A 20,542-nucleotide genomic window follows, 5' to 3' on the forward strand; every position below is an offset into this window, starting at 1 on the left:
ATGTTATCCTGCTGGTGGAGGTCTGGGACATGCTGTACATGATGCTCCTTTGAGTTTGTATTTTAGCAAATTATATGCAGGTCGCATTGACCTACCTTCACCTCTCGGTTGTCTCTGAATTACCTCTATCTACCAGCTTTGCTTAATATGGGAAAATGAAATACAGGGCTTTGCAATGTTTGCAGATTTCTCTGGGATTGTTTGATTTTCCACTGCGCACACTAAAAGCAGAGTCTGCTGCCTTTGTGACAGGACTCCCTGTCCTTTCTGCATTTTCTGAATCCCCCCATTGTATTATTTACCTGATGTACCAAGTCAGGCATTAAATATGTCAATGTTTGCCTGTACAAGAGCTCATTCACTTTTGCAGGTTGGAGCACCGGTGACCGAGGATCTCGTGTGTGTCACTCATGGTAGCACAGGAAATTGGTTGACATCACTTCACTTTACCCAGGGTTTTTTTGATGATTTCAATTAAAGACACTATTTTTCTGCTGAAGCAGTCTGGGTGGCTTAGCACCTGAACGAGCTGCAGTTGTACAGGCTTAAAAGTGTTCCGTACAGTTTTAACTGCTCTGCTCCCTGCAGAACACCATGCTGGAGTGGCACTGTCTGCCTCTCTAATTTCTTCCAAGCTCTGTGTTGAGGTCACCCTGGTGTTCATAAGGTGGTGAAGTGGACCAGCTTTAGAATGGATAATAGAGCTGGAGACCGTAGTGCTCTGGCAAAAGACTGACTTCTATTAACAACCACTGAATGAGGGTTTTCACTTGAAAAAATGTATGAGCAGCAAGGTGGTGAACACTAAATACAGAAATGCAGCTGTACAACAGAACCTGAGAGAGTTTGGGAGGGTCCAGGGGACTCATCTGTCCTCCCTTCTTCTGTCCACATGCACAGCTGCCCCTGACCTGAGTCCTGCCCATGTAAGTCCCTCATGCACTTACTGCAACCCCAGACTGGAGCCTGGCCAAAGCCTCCCTTCTCCAGCCCCTTCTCCATCATTCCCTAGGACTTAGGGACATGGTTTGGTGGTGGACTTGGCAGTATTAGGATAACAGTTGGACTCAATGATCTTAAGGGTCTTTTCCAACCTAAATGATTCTATCATTCTATGCTTCTACGACTTCCCACCACAATCAAAGCCTGGCCCCATGCCATGCTTCTCCAGCATCTACCCACACCTTTCAGGCCAGGATTGTAGTCCCAACCCCACCACTTCCACCGTCTTCAACCACAACCGTCAACACACACACAGAGCAGGGACCAGCAAGAGCTGCTGCCTGCAAGGAGCTGCTGGATCTTAAGTGTCTAACCCATCACACCTCCCCTGGGTGGTTAGCTGGTGCTACGAGCTCATCCCTGGAGCTCAGCAGGAGAGGGATTCCCCTTAATGCTAAGGCCCAAGGGACATCCCAAAGCAGGAGAGCTGCCCGGCTCCAGGGTCAGGTGGTCCTTTGGGGAATCTGTCTTAAGAGCAGCTGGTCCAAGTCCAGGTCCCGCTGAGCTCTTTTCCTCATTGCTATTTTTGAGCCTCAGTAGATGGCTGACTTGGAAAAACATTGCGTCACTGCTGGTGACATCAGAGCTGCTGGTGCCAACGCAGTCAGCTGCTCCTTTGGTAGCAAGTGGGCAAGACAGCCTGCCAAGGAAAAGACATCCCTTCTGGGCTGCAATCTCTCCTTCCAGGCAGCTGGGATATTTTTGTCCAGCTCAACACAGCCACTGGAGCCAAAGAAAACTGCGTATGATCAAACAGCCCTTGCATTTTTGAAACTTTTTGAAGCAGAGAAGGATGGGGGACATACCTGCCTTCGTCCTCTGCCCCAGATCTGCAAAGTCTGGAGCAACCCTGAGGGACACTGCTGGGATGGTGGGAGGTGAAACCTCCACAGCAACAGTCTTTGAGTCTCACCTTCCAGTTCAGACCTGTGCATGGACACACAGGCGGTGGAATCCCTCACTAGGAGAAAAGAAGGAAGCCACAATTGGTGACAGTGTTGTGATTTCAGGTAGCAATGGTGCTCCTGTTCTCCTGGATCTTCCTAAACACTTTCCTCTTCTTTATTTGCATATCTCCAGTGAGCATTACCTTCATAAATGTTATGAGCGTGCTCGTTTTGAACAGGGTCTTGTAAAGGCTTTTACACAGGAGGACCAAGCCCCCCTACCTTCCCCTTCCTTCCTCGCCATCCCTTCTCACACTGCTGTCAGTACTCACACACTGAACTCTGGCCTGTACAGTAAATATGATTAGGACTGGCTTAGGCTCAAATTATAAACATTTCCAGCAAATAGACTGATGTGTGCCAAGTGGGGCTGTGTTCCCCCTTAGCTGTAGTTCTGGGAAAGCAGGGTTGTTTTTTTTTTTAAGATGGGAAAACAGATGAACAGATCCTGACACCCTTCCCTATACACATGCAATACCTATGCTTTTGGGAAAACGGATTAAGCAGAAAACTAGCAAGAATGACTTGGTGGGAGCACAGTATGGAAACATCACTGCAGGAAGCTTGGTGCATGTGGGTGAGCCTTGAGACACAGATCAGAGGGAATCATAAGATTTTGAGCATATCTGGTACAAGATGAATTTATCTTACACTATTGTCGTGGTTTAATCCCAGCCAGCAACTAAGCACCACGCAGCCACTCACTCACTCCCGCCCGACCCAGTGGGATGGGGGAGAAAATCAGGAAAAGAAGTAAAACTCATGGGTTGAGATAAGAATGGTTTAATAGAACAGAAAAGAAGAAACTAATAATGATAATGATAACACTAATAAAATGACAACAGCAATAATAAAAGGATTGGAATGTACAAATGATGTACAGTGCAATTGCTCACCACCCGCCCATTGACACTCAGTTAGTCCCCGAGCGGTGATTCCCCCAGCCCCACTCTCCCCAGTTTATATACTGGGCATGACGTCACATGGTATGGAATATCCCTTTGGCCGGTTTGGGTCAGCTGTCCTGGCTGTGTCCCCTCCCAACTTCTTGTGCCCCTCCAGCTTTCTCGCTGGCTGGGCATGAGAAGCTGAAAAATCCTTGACTTTTAGTATAAACACTACTTAGCAACAACTGAAAACATCAGTGTGTTATCAACCTTCTTCTCATACTGAATTCAAAACATAGCACTGTACCAGCTACTAGGAAGACAATTAACTCTATCCCAGCTGAAACCAGGGCAACTATAAAATAGGTATGGGGGTGATTCAAGCAAGGTCAGTGTTGGGCATTTTATACTGGCTGCTGGAAGCCTGAGCCCTTTTTCTCATTCTGCTGCAGGTCTGCTGGATAACCTCAAGCAGACATTTTCATCTCCAAGCCATTCTCTTCTCCCAGCAGACCCTATGCAACCCTTCTCTCTGTGCCATGCCTACGACCAGGCTGCTCATCACGCTGGTCTTGAGAGGAACTTCAAGCACGACATTCATGCTAGAAACATGTTATCATTTCAGCACAGGCAAGATAGGTAACGAGAGGAAATTTTTCTCTCTGGCAGTTCCTAGCAGTGATGCTGCAGTTTGCAAACCAAATCATTGCTTTCAGCTGCACAGACACAGGGTTGCTGAACACAGTTTGTCTGCAGCCTCTCGGCGCAGAAGGCTGAATGAGTGACGCTGGAAACTGCCTGATATGTAGAGTAAAATGGTGGCAGAGAGTCCCAAGGGAAAGAAACTAAATGTGCCAGGGTGCATGAAAGATGAGTGTGTGCATGCAGCTGGGCTGAGTAGAGCAGGGAAAGAGATACTGTGTCATCCATAGATGGATGAATCCAAAAAGATTAAAGGTTATACCTTTTCTGGAGAGCTGTGGAAAAAGGGGCCTGGCGAGGGTATCTCATCTGTGCCTTTGCCCCGAGACAGGATCAGCTCAGCTGAAACCGTTACTGAGAGACATGGAGGAAAACCATCTGTGGTGGTGATGCCATGACCATGCCGACCTGTTTCACTGTCCACCCCTTGCCTAACCTCAGGTTCCCTTCCTTCCAGTTCAGCCCATGACACTTTGTCTTAGCCCCGCAGCCTGGTTATTCCCATTGCTGCATCATCTCTTTGCTTTGCTGCAGGACACTTTCCCCTCCCTGCTGCCTCCCAGGTCCTGCTTTTACTCTGCACTGTGGCATCTCAGCCGCTCTAAACCCATCACACCACGTTTGGGTTTTGTGCTCATCATGGCCAACTGTGATGGAACTTTCACTTTCCAGCATAAAGACGTCTGGCTAAAGCTTGTTTTCTCTAAAGGCTATAAGAACTATTCTACTAGATCAAACTAAAGGTCCCTCCATCCTGCCATCCTGCCTTGAAGAGTGGCTATTAATGGCCATTTAGGAAGGTAATTTACAGTTTATCCTTCCCTTGGCACATGTCCCAGCATCTAGCAATCAATTTAGAGGCTTCCTGAACAGGAGGAAGCACCTCAGCCATCATGTTTAATAGAAATCAATGAATCTCTCACCTATGGATTTGTCTAATACTTTTTTGAATTTATATATTCTTTGGGCTCCCACAACATCCAGCAGTGATAAGTCTCATAATTTTGTTATAAGCTCTTTAAAAAGGTACTTTTAAATTTTTTTTAAATCTTCTGCCTAATATTTTCAGGGTGTGTCCTCCCCCTCCTAGTTTACATAGTGTGAGAAAAGATGAAAAATCATTCCATATGTATCCTCTCCTTCGCATTCATTATCTTATAGACCTTTCCTGTACTGCTTTATTGTCTCTTCTCAAGGCTGAAGAGTACTTTTCCAATAATCTCCACTTCTACAGGAGCTTCCCTGAAGTGGTCAGGCTGTTGGACTAGGTGATCATTGCAAGTCCCTTCCAACTGAATTTTCTATTCTATTCTATTCTATGCCTCTGACCACGCTTGCTCCAGGATGTTTGCTAGCTTCAATAGTTCTTCTTCCTCTGTTTTTTTTCACATCTGGCACACCTAGAGATAACAAACCTCTGCCAGGACCATTTGGATGAGTGCCACGAAGGCTCGGTGTATTCAGCCATAAGCCTGGCCGTGAGGTTTAACAACCAGGTAGCTGTCTTACTTAAAATTAATGCTTGTAAATTAATTGTTCTTTGGCGCTTGGGCCACCCAGCACCAGGCAGTCCAGGATCATGCCAACAAACCCTCTAGCCTCTAAAATGAGGCAGTGATATCATGCAGACTCCTGAGCCCGTGCCTGGATGTTGCTGAAGTGCAGGTTGGCTCAGGTCAGCAGCATGCCAGGGACCATGATAACAATTTACTGGTGTCCATCATGGGCAGTGCCCCAGCACGGTCTGGTTTGTGACTACAGAAGTATCTCTTAGGTCCAGTGGCTGTATTTGCTATAGACACCTCATACGAGAATGGGCAAACCAGTTAGCTCTCCTGTGTCTTGGTTTGGCAGCCACAGAAATAGGGGTTAATAGCAATTTCCACGTCACAGCTGAGGTGGCAAAGATAAACTTATTACCACAAGACATCTAGATACAACAGGCTTCTGGGCCATCTGAGAAGATATCCGCTAATGTGTCTGTGTTTGGCATTGTAATATTTAGGGGTTTTTTTTATTGTGTAATATATTATGATTTTAATTAAACATTTTGTGTCTCACTGGTCACAGGGGGATAGCTAGAACTTCACCTCTGTTACTCCCTTGGAGAGATGCTGCAAGCACACTTCTTGCAAAATTTATTATTATTTGCATTACAGATCCATTCTCACAATAAAAATTACGTGTATTGCCAGCATGCTGCAGCATTGCCAGCCATAAATCACAGGGAGCTATAAACATGTCACCCAATAAACTATCAGGAGAAAATCATGCCTGCTGGGAGAGCATCATAAATGGAAAAGATCATTTACTTCACACACTATTTTCACTGGTACGCCTCATGCTGTTTACGCACAGGGAGCTTGGACTCTGCGTGGCTCCCGGTTGATTGGACAGGGTCAGTCCACGGGGCGCGTTATAAGAGCTGCCCTCCTGATGCCGGGATGCGGATGCAGGTTCTTCTTCTGCATCGCAATGGAGTTGTGCTGCCTGCGTAAGTCGTAAAGCCCCTGGGCCCCCGCCGCCACGCTCGGTAAGTACCCCGGGCAATTAGCAGCCTCTCCATCATTGCACTCCTGTTTTACTAGTGCGGTAGCTGCGGTTTGTGGGGCTGGACACCAACACGGGTGGGGCGATGCCTCCGAAGCACTGCTCGGGAGGTCTACACCATTCCAGAGGACCCGCTGGGTTGGATGTGCTGGAGGAAGTGGGTGGCTGTAATTTCAGGCAGGGCTGGCATCACAGTACTGCCAGGGAAGATCTAGCCATCGCGGTGCTGCTTGCCGTTGTGCTGTGGGCTTTGTGCAAGAGTCAGCCTGCTCTTCCACCGTCTGGTGGCCTGGATCAGCTGGTGGGAATGGCACGTTCCTGTCCTTGCCTGTAACGTCAAAGAAATTAATCTCTGTGGGTGCTGCATCCCCAGAGTCCCTTTGCTAATCCTCCTCCTTTCACCGAGCGGCTGAGCCCTCGCTTGGATGCTTGAGTTGGCAGCAATACAGTTGTGAAAATAGCAAAGTCTCCTCTTGGGAAAAAAGGAGATCTCTTTGTACCATCCTTCCCCAGCCCTGGCTCCCAAGCCCTGGCTCCCAAGCACCCGCTCTTGCCTACACTCAGAAGAACTCTTAAAGCACAGTACTTTGCTTAAGTTATCGGTGAAAATCAAAGACAGAGGCAAGAAATGAGGAGGTGGCTTTTGAGGACTGGAGAAGGAGGGACGGCACTGTGCCTTCCATGAGGCAACTGCTTTCGTGCCTGACCCCTTCCTCCAGGCAGTCTGGAGTAGGTCCTGGGGAGCAGAAACGCCTTGGGCACTGAGCAGGAGGACAGTTTTCTGTCTCTGGTAGGATGCCTTTCTAGGCTAGCAGCAAACACAGCCGGGTGCTGCCATTAATCTTTAAATTCATATCCTCCACAACCAGAGGTTTGTTTCCTCATCAGGGCTTGGCTGCAGCGTGAAAGGTGTAACTGCTGTCCCACAATAGTCAACTGGGAGGTGTAATGTATATGTGTGCTATATGTTATATATACACATATGAGTGTACATAAACATAAATAAGTATGCATGCTTTTTTATATATTTTATATATTTTATATATTTATATATATTATTTATAGACACACATATAGATATATATTCACCCACACATAAAACATGGAGGGGAAAAAACCGGCTTGGAGTGGGATCCGTATCTGTAATGCATAGGGGCACAAAACAAACCAGACTAGCACAGAAAGGAGCAGAGTTAGTAAATCCCATTTCTAAATAACTTCCTATAGCATGGTAGGGGTTGCCGGTGTCTAACAAAGTCAGGTTTGCATGAAAGCTTTCTTGTAGGAGAAGCATCCCTTACAGACCCCAGGTAGTTCTCACCAGTCCTTTCTTTCCCACAGTGTTCTAACAGTCCCTCCTCTTTATCCACCTCCATATTCCTGGAAACCTCTTGAATTGCAGTATCTCTAAGAGTTCCTGATATCTGCCAGATGCTGCTGTACGGGAGACAGTTAGACAGACAAACAGGCACGCACACACTTGGTTTTTTTATTTTTTTTAACCCAGCCTCCAGATGAGACTGAATTGCAGGAGTCTGCAGTTTAATTCTTGCTGCTCAGATGCTGTTGGATTGACAGAAAGGGACAGCTCTTACCTTTGGGGAGCTCCAAGCTGCCACTTAGGACCCGAGGTACCTCTGGACAGTTTCCTTTTGCCAACGTCAACCACTGTTGAAGCGTTAGGGAAAGTGCAGGCTGCCCATCCACATCCATGCCATCTCATGCACTGACAAGGCTCTCCTGCAGAAGGGCTGTGACTTGTCCCTTCAGCAACTGCCACGGTGGGGCTAGATGCTGCCCAAGGTGATTCCTGATGCTAACATGTAACTTTGCAATGAAGAGAAAGTGGCTCTGCCTGGAGGAAATGAAAAGACTTTGGGTCTTCCCCAGTTCCCATCAGTTACGTGTTGCTTTTGCCCTGGAGCAGGAAGATGTTTATCCTTGCTGAGCTTTGGGATTTATTGCCACATTAGACTCTCAAGCAGGCTGAGTCTAATGGAGGAAAATCGTATTAAGAATGTAAAAAAATACATCATGGAAGATATGTGTGTTTATTCAAAAATGAACTGTGTTATAGTAAACCCTCTTGCTCATAATTCAGGCACTCTTTGGCCTGCTTGTTTTGTATCCTACAGAAGGTGCATTAAGACTGAAGCCACAAATATTTCTTTTCCTTTAATTAGCTCTTGTTTTGCACATCCACTGCTTTCTCCCATCCACCCAGCTTGCCATTCTGTCACAGAAGGCACAGAAAGGGACCCTGTCAGCCTCTCCAGCATCTCTGCTAGGGTGTGTTGTCACATGCAGTGTAGGAACCTGGATTATGCTGAGATGGCTGAATCCTCCGAGAGGACTGAAACCTATGGTAAGATCACAAGCTCATAGTTTCATTGGATAATTCAGGTTGGAGAGACTTCAGAAGATCTCTAGTCCAACATCCTGCTCAAAGCAGGGCCAACTATGAGGTCAGAAAAAGATGCTCATGGCTTTGTCCAGGTGGGTCTTGAAAACTTCTAAGGATGGAGATGCACAACCTCTCTGGGCAACCTGCACCGATGCTTGACAGTCTTCATGGGGAAACATTTCTCATTATATCCAGTCTAAACCTCCCTTGTTTCAACTTATACCTGTTGTCTCTCCTGCTCCTGCCATGCACTGCTGTGAAGAGCCTGGCTCAGCCTTCCTGTCGGTAGGGGAAGGCTTCCCCTACCCTCGCTGTAGGTAGGGAGAGGCTGCTGTTGGGTCCCTGCAAAGCCTTCTCTTCTCCAGGCCGAACAAGCCTCTTTCCTTGGTCTCATACCCTAGAGCATCTCTCCAACTCCCATCCATCTCCGTGGCCCTCTGCTGAACTCACTAGAGTAGACATCTGCTAGATTTCTGTAAAGGCCTCACTCACCTCATACACTTGATCCCTGCATAAAAACTCCACTACATCCCCTGTACCCCTCCTCTCTGATTTGGACCCAGAGACTTTCCATGGATGCCTCCCTAGTGCTTCTGAACCTGCAACTTCTTGTGCTTTGGCTTGCATTTGCCTTATTAGTAAAAGTCATGGGCACCACACAAGTGGGATTTTGCTCATTTATTTCCCTTCACCTGATAGTAAGGTAGATTATGAAATGAATAACAACTTGGATGTGAAAGCCACTGAAAATCCACCTTACCCTGGTGGCCATCTTCTGAGCTGAGAGCAGCAGTGTCTAAGTCCCTGATTCTCTGTTATATTTTGCATTTGTTTCCAATGTTGATTTCTTAACTAAGAAGTCAGAGTTAAACCTTCACCATTTTCATGTCCTTTGATGTCCAGTTAGCATCAAAAAGAAGCCAGCTGCTTAGCAGCTTAGTCTTGGTTGGGGTGGCCACAGAAAAATCATTTGTTCACTCAACAGAGCATCTCAACCTGTGGAATTTGGGGACAACTGTAAAACAGTAGCACTCACCAGGAATGTCTTCACTTCCGTTTTAAGAAAAAATGTATTTCTTTTTTAAGAAAAAATGCCCATCCTTTTCCTTCATTTTATAGTTTAATGGATAAACAAGAGTGTAGTCATATATGACACTATGGTAATTATAACAGTGTCCTAAGCAGCATGGGGTCATCTGCATAGGTTGGTGGGGAGGTGGAGGGATGTGGCGCTTGTCATTACCCACTTCTATGTTTAGTGGAGAGTCCAACTACGTGGAGTTTCTGTTGTTGATTTGTTTTAGGTATAGGTCATGTGAGAGCTGAGCTGGGATGGAGCATGACTCACATACCACGTGGGAATTCAATGGCTCCTTCTATCAGCCTTCAGCTTTCCTCATGATGGGCATCCCAGGCCTGGAAGGCCTTCACCACTGGATCTCCATCCCTTTCTGTACACTGTACCTTATTGCTCTCTTGGGAAACTGCATGATCCTATTCATCATAAAGAAGACCCAAAGTCTTCACGAACCAATGTACTACTTCCTCTCCATGTTGGCAGTCACTGACCTGGGCTTGGTTCTATGTACACTGCCTACTACTCTGGGCATTTTTTGGTTTAATATGCGAAGAATTGGGTTTGATGCTTGCCTCACTCAGATGTATTTCATCCACATACTGTCCTTCATTGAATCCTCTGTGCTCCTGGCAATGGCATTTGACCGCTTCATTGCCATCTCCCATCCACTGAGACACTCATCCATACTGACCAAGACGACTGTCATAAAAATAGGTCTGGCAATTATATTGAGGGGTATGGTCTCCCTCCTTCCCATACCCTTCTTGCTCAAGCGACTAACCTATTGTGGGAAGACTGAGCTTTCTCATTCTTTTTGCTTCCATCCTGATATCATGAACCTAGCATGTGCAGATATAAAAGTCAATGTCTTCTACGGTATGATTATCCTCTTGTCAACAGTGGGGATGGACTTCATCTTCATTGTGCTGTCCTACATCCTAATCATTAAAACTGTTATCAGCCTTGCAACCAAGGAGGAGTGTCTCAAGGCTTTGAATACATGTGTTTCCCACATCTGTGCTGTTCTAGTGTTCTTCATCCCAATGATTGGACTGTCCATGATCCATCGCTTTGGAAAGAACGTTCCTCCTCTGGTTAACACTTTGGTGGCGTACACCTACCTTATAATTCCCCCTGCCCTCAACCCCATTATCTACAGCATAAAATCCAGCCACATCCGTGAGGCTTTGCTCAGGGCACTGCGGAGGAAGAGTGAATCTGACTGGTAGCTTCCTCCACCAGTTATGCCAGAAAGTGCTAGTGGACTGGTTTCTTGGTCAGAGCTAGTGGACTAGTTTCCTGGTGCTCCATCCACGCGGGTCACTGCCAGATGAAAGAACTGCAGATCCACTCGGACACTGTGCCTCAACCCCGGGCTGTGATCTTCCATGTTTTGTCCTAGCATGATGCTTTCATCCCTTCCAGCAGCCTGCGAACACCCCAAGCATTAATGCCAGCGATATATACAGATGGAAGCCCCAATTAGAGGGAGTCAATTAAAAAAAAAGGGTTGAATGACTTTATCTTTTCAAATCATGCAATGAGGTGGATCAAGGAACCTCTGCAACACGTTATGCAAACTCTAGTAGCCAGATAACAGCATGTAAGCTTCACTCAGACTCCCTCGTATGGGATCATCGTTCCCTCATCGCATGTAACAGCATAGATAACCCAGGCAGCAAGCACAACAGGACAAGGCTTGGGCCAAGAGTTTGGAGCCACTCTGAATATCCCAGTCATTAGTTGTTCAGCTGGAAACATCCCACAAGATGGAGCTCAGTTCCAGAGGCTGAGCACAGAGCATTTTCTGAAGATCAGGTGCTGTTAAGTGGGCCCACAGCACTCAGTCCTTCTTAAAAAAAGGCTCAGCCTTCATCTTTATCTGCTTCTGAAGTGCCATACACATCTACAGTGATGGAAACAGTGCTGCTTTTGCATCTCTTTTTGATGTCATCGAGTCTTACCATCTTGCCAATGTTCCAGCCATTGTTTTGCATTGAATGTAATGTATGTATGCAATATCTTCAATAAAAGACATCTATTCGTTGTAAAAGGTCAAAAGACTTGATGAAGCCATTTATTTTCTGTTTATATGATGCAGAGATATTAGGCTGGAGTTGCTTAAAATCTTCAGGATTTGCTGTAGGTGAGCACAGGATTGTATGAATTAGGTATGCATCAGGATGGTGCTTGGGGTCTGGTGTGACTAGCTCTCTTGCTGAAAAAAAGGGGTTTAAAAAATATAATAGGAATGGCTAAACTTCCTGACACTAAGGACCATGTACTACAATCTTCCAACTGAGACCTGCCAGGTACTGACTGGGCAGTCCGCAGATGGGAGGTGACAGTGTCTCCCAGCATTTTATTGCTCTGCTGTAGGAGGGGTCTCAGCCAGATACGCAGCAAGATTTCATGATCCTCCTGGCTTGCATGCTCCCACCGACAGAATAAAATGGCCCCACATCTTTCATGCCTCCAAATTATGGAGCTGTATTTTTGTTGATCTTAAGCCATATTTTGGACAGTCTTGACCGCAGTGGAGAATAAGAAGAAACGGTCAGTGTTCACCTTGGAAGGGTGAAGCAGCAGAAGGTATCGGGACAGGATTGCACCAGAATTGGCCTGTTTCCGCCTGCTGCTAAGCACTTCACACTTCAGACTAACCCAGGATTAGTGTATTTTTCTATTCTGCTCTACACATAACAGTACCTGGAATAGAGAGAAAAGAATAATGGGGGAGCATTTCCATAAAAATATAGAAAGGGAGAAGGGAAGATTCCTGAGGGGAGGATTCCCAGGCCACTGTTTGTTTTGTGTTGTGCTAGTTATTTTGCTGAGAATCCCAGTGGGCCCTTGCACAGAGTGAAATACTGTTCAGCAGACCACCCCCAGAACCTCTGCCTGAGCGTTGGCACAGCTGGTCTTGGGGTGGAGTCCCATTTGCATTGAGATAGCACCCAATGGGAGCACTCTTTGCTCAAAATATCTAAGGTCTGACCTGGTGCTTGTAGCCAGTTATTATCAGAGGAAAGATTAACATAAGGGAACAAACACAACTTTCAGCAGAAGAGCCTAGAACTGAGCTTTGCTGGAAAGATGCTTAGCTTGCAGAATTCTCACACAGCACTGCTCCCATTCTGAAAACTTCCAGAGTTTCTCCCTGAACATCCGTGCTTCCTGGTTGCAGCCATTCTCCGAAACAGCAAAAGCCCAAGGAGCCTCTGTCACAGCAAGCAAATGTTTGGGGCGGACAGCCAGGGAGGAAATGTGTGGGAGATTTATTAGCACATTTATTAGCACAGCTGGAGACCACAGTGGAGTGAGGCTTGCAGTGCCTTTGGTGCGTCTCCATCACCACTTCAGCAGAGCTTCATCTGCCACTCCGTTTGCTTCCCAACCTGTGTAGCCTGAGGGTACCAAGCGGACGCTCAAGATTTGGGAACCTCTATATAAGGTACTGTCTTTTAGGAACATATGTTCAAAAAGCTTTGTGGCTGCCTCTGGGAATGGGAAAATTAATTGTGATTTAACATCTGTGTGAGAGAAAAAAGAGAGAGATGAACCACTTAAAGCCTCTAATTCCTATTCTGTGATGCCCTGAGCTCTCCACTTTGTACCATGGGGTCACTTACAGTACTTGTCAATGGATTTATTTCCTATGAGGCACAGGAAGAGCAGTGTAAGATGTATCAGAGGCATCTTGAGGAGAGGAGAGGAGAAGGGAAGGATGGGAAGGGGAGGGGAAGGGGGGAATGGGAGATGGAGAGACAAAGAGAGGGAGAGAGGGGGAAGAGGAAGGGGAAGGAGAAGAAAGAGAAGGAGAAGAAGAAGGAGAAGGAGAAGGAGAAGGAGAAGGAAGGCCATTCCTGCCACCTCCGTTTGGTTCCCACTGCCAGCTCCTCCCGTCCCAAGCCCTCCCTGAGCCCTGCACTGTGCCTGTCCTCTGCCCCAGGAAACTCTCCCGTTACCCTTATGCATGCGGAGCCATGCTGCTGTCCTTGCTGCACTCTGTGGCTTTGTCCACACTATAATTAAAAGAGAGAGGAGGACAGTTCTCTGTCCTGGAGACACCTGGTGCTTCTTGGCCACATCCACGACTATCCTTTCTTCCTTTCCTAACAAGGATGGCTTTACTCCACAGCCCAGTGGACATTATTCCCTGGCTGGTGCTACCCACTCCCTCGTGCCTGGGCACTGCCTGGGGCAGGACCAGCTGGCAGCAGCCAGGGATGTCCCTGGAGGTGAGGAAGGAGTTAACGGTGTGGATGATGGTGGGATGAGGCTCCGGCCATGTCCTGCTCACTTTAGTACAGGCATAGTTTGTATGACTCCAAACACAGCAAGTGCCTGCCCAGAGCAACTGACCTAGCCAGGACCTGGGCATATTTATAAAACAGCAGCAGAGCTACAAGCAGGTACAGCTTTTTCTGCTTATAAGTGATGACAAACAGCTAGGAAAAAAAGAACAAAACACATTTGATCAAACCATCAATTAAAATGAATTTTAATTTTGGTTCAAAATGCTTTGAATTTGAGTCATGCCTTGTGGTTTTAATTTTCCTTTCCTTTTTTCCTTCTGAAGTAATATTTTGGGTTGATGTATACTTTTTTTTCTGGTGAGATGATACGGATAAATGGCTACATATTCAAAATGGCTCAGAGGGCTTTTGAGGGGGTATACATATTTCCGTCTGTCATAGGAGGGAGCAGTGGAGAGATGGATTCAGATGGTGAAGACTCTCCCATTGCCTGCTCCATCCTGGGAAGCTGGTCTCAGACCCATTTTGGTTCCATGGGACAAGTCTGGTCAATGACTTCTGGCTTGGATGGTTTTACTGTCTGAATGTGCTTACCTCTTGTTAAATGCAGTTACTGGGGCTTCCTGGTGGGAGGATCACCCTAGGAAAATAAATCTGCATTTACTGGTGTTTTTAAAGATGTGGATCCAGTTTTTATCTCTACAGAAAACAAGGTCCTTACAGTACCTGGTCTTCATCCCACTAGCAATCCAAAATCATTAGTCACTTCTGAAAATGTTGGTGCATTTATTGATGCCAAAGAACTAAAGATGAACTGAAATATCCAGGGATTATTTACTTTGTATGTCTGTCTCTCACAGTCACGTTCTCTCAAAAGAAATGAGTAGGATGGCAAATATTTTGCAATGAGACTCATACTGTAATTACAGTTCAGTGACTGGCAGGTAAGTTGGCTCAGATACTTGTGACAGTTACTGAAGTTCTTTGTTCATTCAGCTTGCATCATAATGTAAGTGGTTTGCCGAAAATTTCATCACTAGAATAGCTTTTAGACAACTTGACAGTAACAGCCCACCTATGCTGTTTGTAAATTGTGTATAAAAAGCTAGAGTATGAGTCTTATTTGTTAGAGATTCAAGATGGAAAAACCCCACATCAGGGAAATAAATTATGATTGCTATTTTAGGATAAGGGCTTCACCACAGATGTGCAGTAAAGAACCCAAACGTTTTCACAACCAAATGTGACTTTTAAAATAGCTGTATTAATAGCCTGCAGAGCTTGCCATAAAAACATTTTGCATCCTTGTTTTACATGGATAGGGTGTGAAAGGTATAATCAGAAAGCTCAGAAATGTTGCAGATAGCAGTTATGTGCTTGACCTCATGCTGTCCATACAGGGCAGGGGAGACAGTGGGTTTATTCCAGGGCAGGTACAGCCAGCTACTGACTTGCTGCCTGATCCATTGGGGTGGATGGATGAAGTCCCATGCGGCCCAGGAGATTGAGCTAAGCCCCCTCTTCTCTTCGGTCAGAGCTCAGGGCTGCGAGTCAGGCAGGGTCTGCAGCCCTGTCCCAAGCCCTCCCATGCCAGGCTGGGCTGGGCAGTGCTGGGGCTCTGACACTGCCATTGCATTGACCTTTGACGTTTCATCCCAACACTTTTTAAATCCCGATATTCTTAAAAATCTGATCGCAGAGAATAGAAAGGCACCTAAAGCAAAGGCTTTTGCATATCTTCCTCACAATTCTCCTTGGATCACAGTACTCCTGGAAAGTTTACAGATACAGAATAAGGTAAATAATCAGAATTTTTTTCTCTACACATATTCTGGTATTTCTATATGTGTTTTCAGGCAGAAAGGATGAAAATCTGATTTGTGTGTGCAAACAAATAAATACGCATGTCTCACTGTGCGTGTCTGCAGTACTTGGGAGTGGTGGACCGTGGGAGGCAGTACAGCCAGTTTCACAGAGTACATTTCTGACAGGGCAGCACAGCACATATGGAAAAACTCAAGCAGAACTGGAGTTTAACAGGAAGCACTAAAAATCTGTTTTCTTTTTTTTTTTTAATTTTGCCCTTAAAAAAATAAAAGAAAACAAGTTCATCTGTTGGGTTTATCATCTGAAATGTTGATTTTACAGTGTTCTGCATTTAAAAGAATTCAAGTAATTCTGTTCGAATTCAAATGCCATTATTTTGTGGCTGCATATGTTATTGTATATAGCCATCATGGGCTAAAGAAATAAGAGAGGAGCTCTCTGAATCAGTATGGCAACTGTAAGATTCCCCCACATTTCACAGGCACAGCCCCATGGGATTCACGGTCATGGGAAACGATTTATAAAGCTGCTGTTTCTCTTTCCCTTGCAGCAGGGGATGTGCCATGGCATAGCATGACTGCTCGTCACCCCATGTGCCATGCCCTTCCCCAACAGCTCTGACCTCAGCCCATCGTCCTTCATCTTGGCCAGCATCCCAGGGCTGGAGGCTGCTCATTTCTGGATGGCGATCCTTCTGTGCTCCGTGTACATCTTAGCGGTCACGGGCAACTGCGTGGTGCTGTTCATCGTGAAGACAGAGCCCAGCCTGCATGCTCCCATGTACTTCTTTCTCTGCATGCTGGCTGCCATCGACCTGGCCTTGTCCACATCCACGGTGCCACGCGTCCTCTCCTTCTACTGGTTCAACACCAGGGAGATCAGCTTCGGTGCTTGCCTTGTCCAGATGTTCCTCATCCACACCCTCTCGGCCATCGAGTCCACTGTCCTCCTGGCCATGGCCGTGGACCGGTATGTGGCCATCTGCCACCCGCTGAGACACGCTGCCATCCTCACCAACTCTGTGACAGTGAAAATAGGGCTGGTAGCCATGGCCAGGGGAGTTCTCTTCTTCCTGCCTTTGCCTTTGCTCCTCCTGCCCCTTCCATTCTGCAGCTCCCGGGTGCTGTCACACTCCTTCTGCCTGCACCAGGACGTGATGAACCTGGCCTGCGCCAACACCACCCCCAGCGTGGTGTACGGCCTCACCGCCATCCTGCTGGTCATGGGGCTGGACGCCATCCTCATCTGCCTCTCCTACATCCTGATCCTCAAGGCTGTCTTGCGGCTGGCATCGTGGAAGGAGAGGCTCAAGGTGTTCAGCACCTGCGTTGCCCATATCTGCGTGGTCCTGGCCTTCTACGTGCCCCTGATCGGGCTGTCCGTGGTGCACAGGTTTGGGAAGGACCTGGCTCCGCTGGTCCATATCATCATGGGGAACATCTACATCCTGGTGCCTGCTGTGCTCAACCCCATCATCTACGGGGTGAGGACCAAGCAGATACAGAGGAGGATCCTGAATTTAATTCATATAAACAATGACAGAACTGCCCAGTGACCTATGCTCAGCTGCTCTCTCCTGTATCCTCACACCAGGTCATCTTGTTTTACAGTTAGAGTCTTTGGTGCAGGACTGTCCTCTGTTTGTATGGTACCTAGCACATGATAGGAGACTCTGAGGTGCTACCAGAAGGCAAAAAGTAAATAGCAATTGTAAACTCCTTCCAAGAGTGTTTACTGTCACCAAACTTGGAGAGATTCTATTACAATGATCTAAATCCAACCCTGATCCAGAAGGTAGAGCAATGGGAAGGAAAAGTGGCTCACCGAACTAATAAAGATGTCTTGACATTGCACTTTGTTCCCATCTCACCCATAATGATGGCAGAGCTGAGTGAATGTTACAGTGTTTTCTGAATTATTTAGTTAATCTGCTTGTGGCACATTCACTTTCCAAAAACACTTCAGCAAAATTTTTGCCAGAAACTTGATTGGCTATAGCATCAATCTCTAAGTAAAATAATTACAGCAAGTGACATTATAGATGCAGAAATGCACTTCAGAAGTCCTCCACCTCTGTGGTCTTGTTCTGACCTATTGGGTATTCAGTCAAATCACCTCAGCCTCCTTGTAGCAGATGCTGTGGAAAAATTTCAGGCCCAGAGTTATTGGTAGCAATTGTAAAAATAATTTCCATTAATTATTCAATAAAATGACAATGTCTCAAGACAAAAAATAGGCAAGTTATAAATGTTAGTAATACTTCCAAGCTGAAGGATATGGTATTTCCAAGTCAAAGGTGTTTCATACCTTTGACTTCACGCATGCTTGGAATTCCTAAGAAGTTATGAATTAAGTTCAAGATCTTCAGCTTTCAAGCTTTTTTTATACTTCTAGGTATTCCCCATGAAGCAGAGTACCTGACAGCCTTTCCTCTCTTTATTCTCATGACTCTTCTGCCAGTGGGACACTACTACAAAACTCTTTTAATGCAATGAAGGCCAACAAGCCTTAGGGCCGATGAAGAAGTTCTGATAGTATACTGCGTTTATTTTCACACCATCACAGAATCACAGAATGGTTGAGGTTGGAGTCACCTCTGAAGGTCTTCTTGTCCAGCCCTCCAGCTCAAGCAGGGCGAGCTGGAGCCGGTTGCCCAGGGCTGTGTCCAGACAACTTTTGAATATCTCTAAGGATGGAGACACCACTTCATATTTTGGAAAAAGGTTAAAGATCCTAGGAAAGGATGTTGTACAATAGGATTTTACAATGAAACATACAGATTTGAAGAGTGTTCACTCCTAGTTTTTTTTCCTAATGTTCTTTGTCTTTTTAAAAATAAATCTGTTTATAAATAGAAAGAAACAAACAATCTCTTCTTTTTCCTCTCAGTTTAAAGTCTTACCTTGTTGTTGTGAATCATGGTCTTCATCCTTGAGGTGGCTGCATTGCCATGCACAAGGATGTGTTTGCTGTTCCCACTGCCAGAGTCCCTGGGATTCCTCCAGTGAGAGTTGCCAGGGGTGTGTGATCTCTAATTTGAACACGCTGGCTTTCACTACACAAGGGAGTAGTGCACAAAGCCTTGCACAGCAGGACTCTTCACAGGTGAGTAAATCAGCACGAGGTGCTATTAAGAAGGCTGATCTACACTCCATCAGGAGACCCAGGTGCTCTTGAACACTGATGTCTCCATCAGTAGATGATTATCACAGAATCACAGGGTAATTCAGGTTGGAAGTGACCTCAGGACATCTCTAATCCAACCTCCTGCTCAAAGCAGGGGCAGCTCTAGGGTCAGACAAGGTTGCTCAGGGCTTTAGCCAGTTCGGTGTTGAAAGTTTCCAAGGACGGACGTTGCACAACCTCTTTGGGTCTCTGTTACAGTGCTTGATTGTCCTTACTGTGTAAAAGCTTCTCTTTATATCTAGTTTGAACCTCTCTTGTTTCAACTTACGCTTGTTTTCTCTCATTCTCCTGCCATGCCACATTGTGAGGAGCTTAGCTCCATCTTCTTGATGAGGGTAGAGGAAGGCTGCTCTTCTGCTGTTGGGTCTTCCTGAAACCTTTTCTTTTCAGGGCTGAACAAGCCCATTTTCCTAAGCCTCTCCTTATGGAGCATTGCTCCAACCCCAGCCACCCTGGGAGCCATCAGCTAAACCCGCTCCACTTCGTTGATGCCTTTTTTGCACTGGGGCCCAAACCCAGATGCAGTATCTAGATGTGGTTTAGCAAGTGCTGAGTAGACTGTGGGATAATCCTTTGGGAGGATGGCAGATCACTCTCCGGAAAGGTCAACCCAGAGCCTGAAACAATGAATATTAGGAGTAACTGCTAGAGAAGGAGGAAAGACAAAAATAAATATAGAGAATGTAAATCTGCACTGATTCACACCGTGCAAGTGGAAGGATGGTTGATGGTCTAAGATTTGTAGGGAGAAGTTTCATTTGGTGTTAGGCCAGTTTGTGCAGGGTTTTATCTAGTTGGGTCCTAAAAACCTTCAAGGATGGAGGCAGCAGAGCCCCTCTGGGCAACCTTCCTTTGCTTGGCATGTGCTCCTGTTGCCCCTGTATGTGCTGGCGTAGTATAAGCAAGTTTAGCTGTGAAAAAGAAATAAATTGAGAAAAACAGAGAAATATGTGGAAAGCAGGCAATGAACAATAAGTTCCATCAGGGAGGACAGAAGATGGGTCTAAGACTGCACTTGGGGGCTCTTGCATCTTGCCCATAACTTCTAGGTGTGCTAAAAGAGGTATTGTACCAAAGACGCATGCTGTCTTGCATCAGGGCCTTCAAATGACAGCAATGTTTGGTGCAGTTTCTTCCAATTGCCAGCTAACACTGAGTAAAATGGCTGTCCTTTTTGTAGTCTGTACTTGTATAGCTTCAGTCTCCATGAAACACATCTTGTTATAACCTTTTCTGCTAAATTAAAGTACATTTTATCTCAAAATAAATACTTTCATTTAAGTGAGTTACAAGTAGTTGCCATCTGGGACTTAAAGGCAATTTTGGCCCCTGTCATTTTTGTCATATTCTGTTTTATTAGCGCTTAGAAGAGTAAAAAATTTTCATAAAAATAAAACCAATCTGTACCTGCCTAATGTGATTTGAGAAGTGTGAATGAATTTTTCAGAGGTGTGCTATGAATCTAAACTCTTTTTAGACGGCCATGGTGTTGAGAAATGGCTCCTGCTCATTCTCCATATGTTCCTTATTTTTTTTCCTTTTGTGCTGAGAGAAAAATTAATAAAGAAAAATGAATAAGCCATCCTGAAAATGCTGTATTATGTTTCCTAGCCATCTATTTCTCAGAAAGACAGTTAATAGAGCCTCAGAGCAGGGAGGTATGATGAATTTCTTCTGGGTATGGATGAAAACTGCATGGG

General features: G+C 45.9%; 2 protein-coding genes across 3 annotated transcripts; both read left to right on the plus strand.

Annotated features, from left to right (window-relative positions):
- The first annotated feature begins 5,984 nt into the window (after positions 1–5,984).
- LOC115353391 (olfactory receptor 51G2-like) lies at positions 5,985–11,593 on the plus strand. The gene is made up of 2 exons (XM_030042749.1): positions 5,985–6,071; positions 9,797–11,593. Exon 2 carries the CDS (start codon positions 9,825–9,827, stop codon positions 10,797–10,799), a length of 975 nt encoding a protein of 324 aa, XP_029898609.1. The 5' UTR covers positions 5,985–6,071; positions 9,797–9,824; the 3' UTR covers positions 10,800–11,593.
- Positions 5,991–18,313, plus strand: LOC115353393 (olfactory receptor 51E2-like). Of its 2 annotated transcripts, none has more exons than XM_030042751.2 (2): positions 5,991–6,071; positions 16,207–18,313. In XM_030042751.2, exon 2 carries the CDS (start codon positions 16,255–16,257, stop codon positions 17,209–17,211), a length of 957 nt encoding a protein of 318 aa, XP_029898611.1. In that variant the 5' UTR covers positions 5,991–6,071; positions 16,207–16,254; the 3' UTR covers positions 17,212–18,313. The 2 variants fall into 2 exon arrangements, with proteins under 2 accessions (XP_029898611.1, XP_040974385.1); XM_041118451.1 differs by lacking the exon at positions 5,991–6,071 and adding an exon at positions 12,586–13,024.
- The last annotated feature ends 2,229 nt before the right edge of the window (positions 18,314–20,542 follow it).

The sequence above is a fragment of the Aquila chrysaetos genome, chromosome 19 (assembly GCF_900496995.4).
Source record: "Aquila chrysaetos chrysaetos chromosome 19, bAquChr1.4, whole genome shotgun sequence".
In the NCBI taxonomy this organism is placed as follows: Eukaryota; Metazoa; Chordata; class Aves; order Accipitriformes; family Accipitridae; genus Aquila; species Aquila chrysaetos.

What these genes read in the sequence shown, in the direction of transcription:
- LOC115353391 (XM_030042749.1), top strand. Translation starts at nt 9,825, where the DNA reads ATGGAGCATGACTCACATACCACGTGGGAATTCAATGGCTCCTTCTAT.
- LOC115353393 (XM_030042751.2), top strand. Translation starts at nt 16,255, where the DNA reads ATGCCCTTCCCCAACAGCTCTGACCTCAGCCCATCGTCCTTCATCTTG.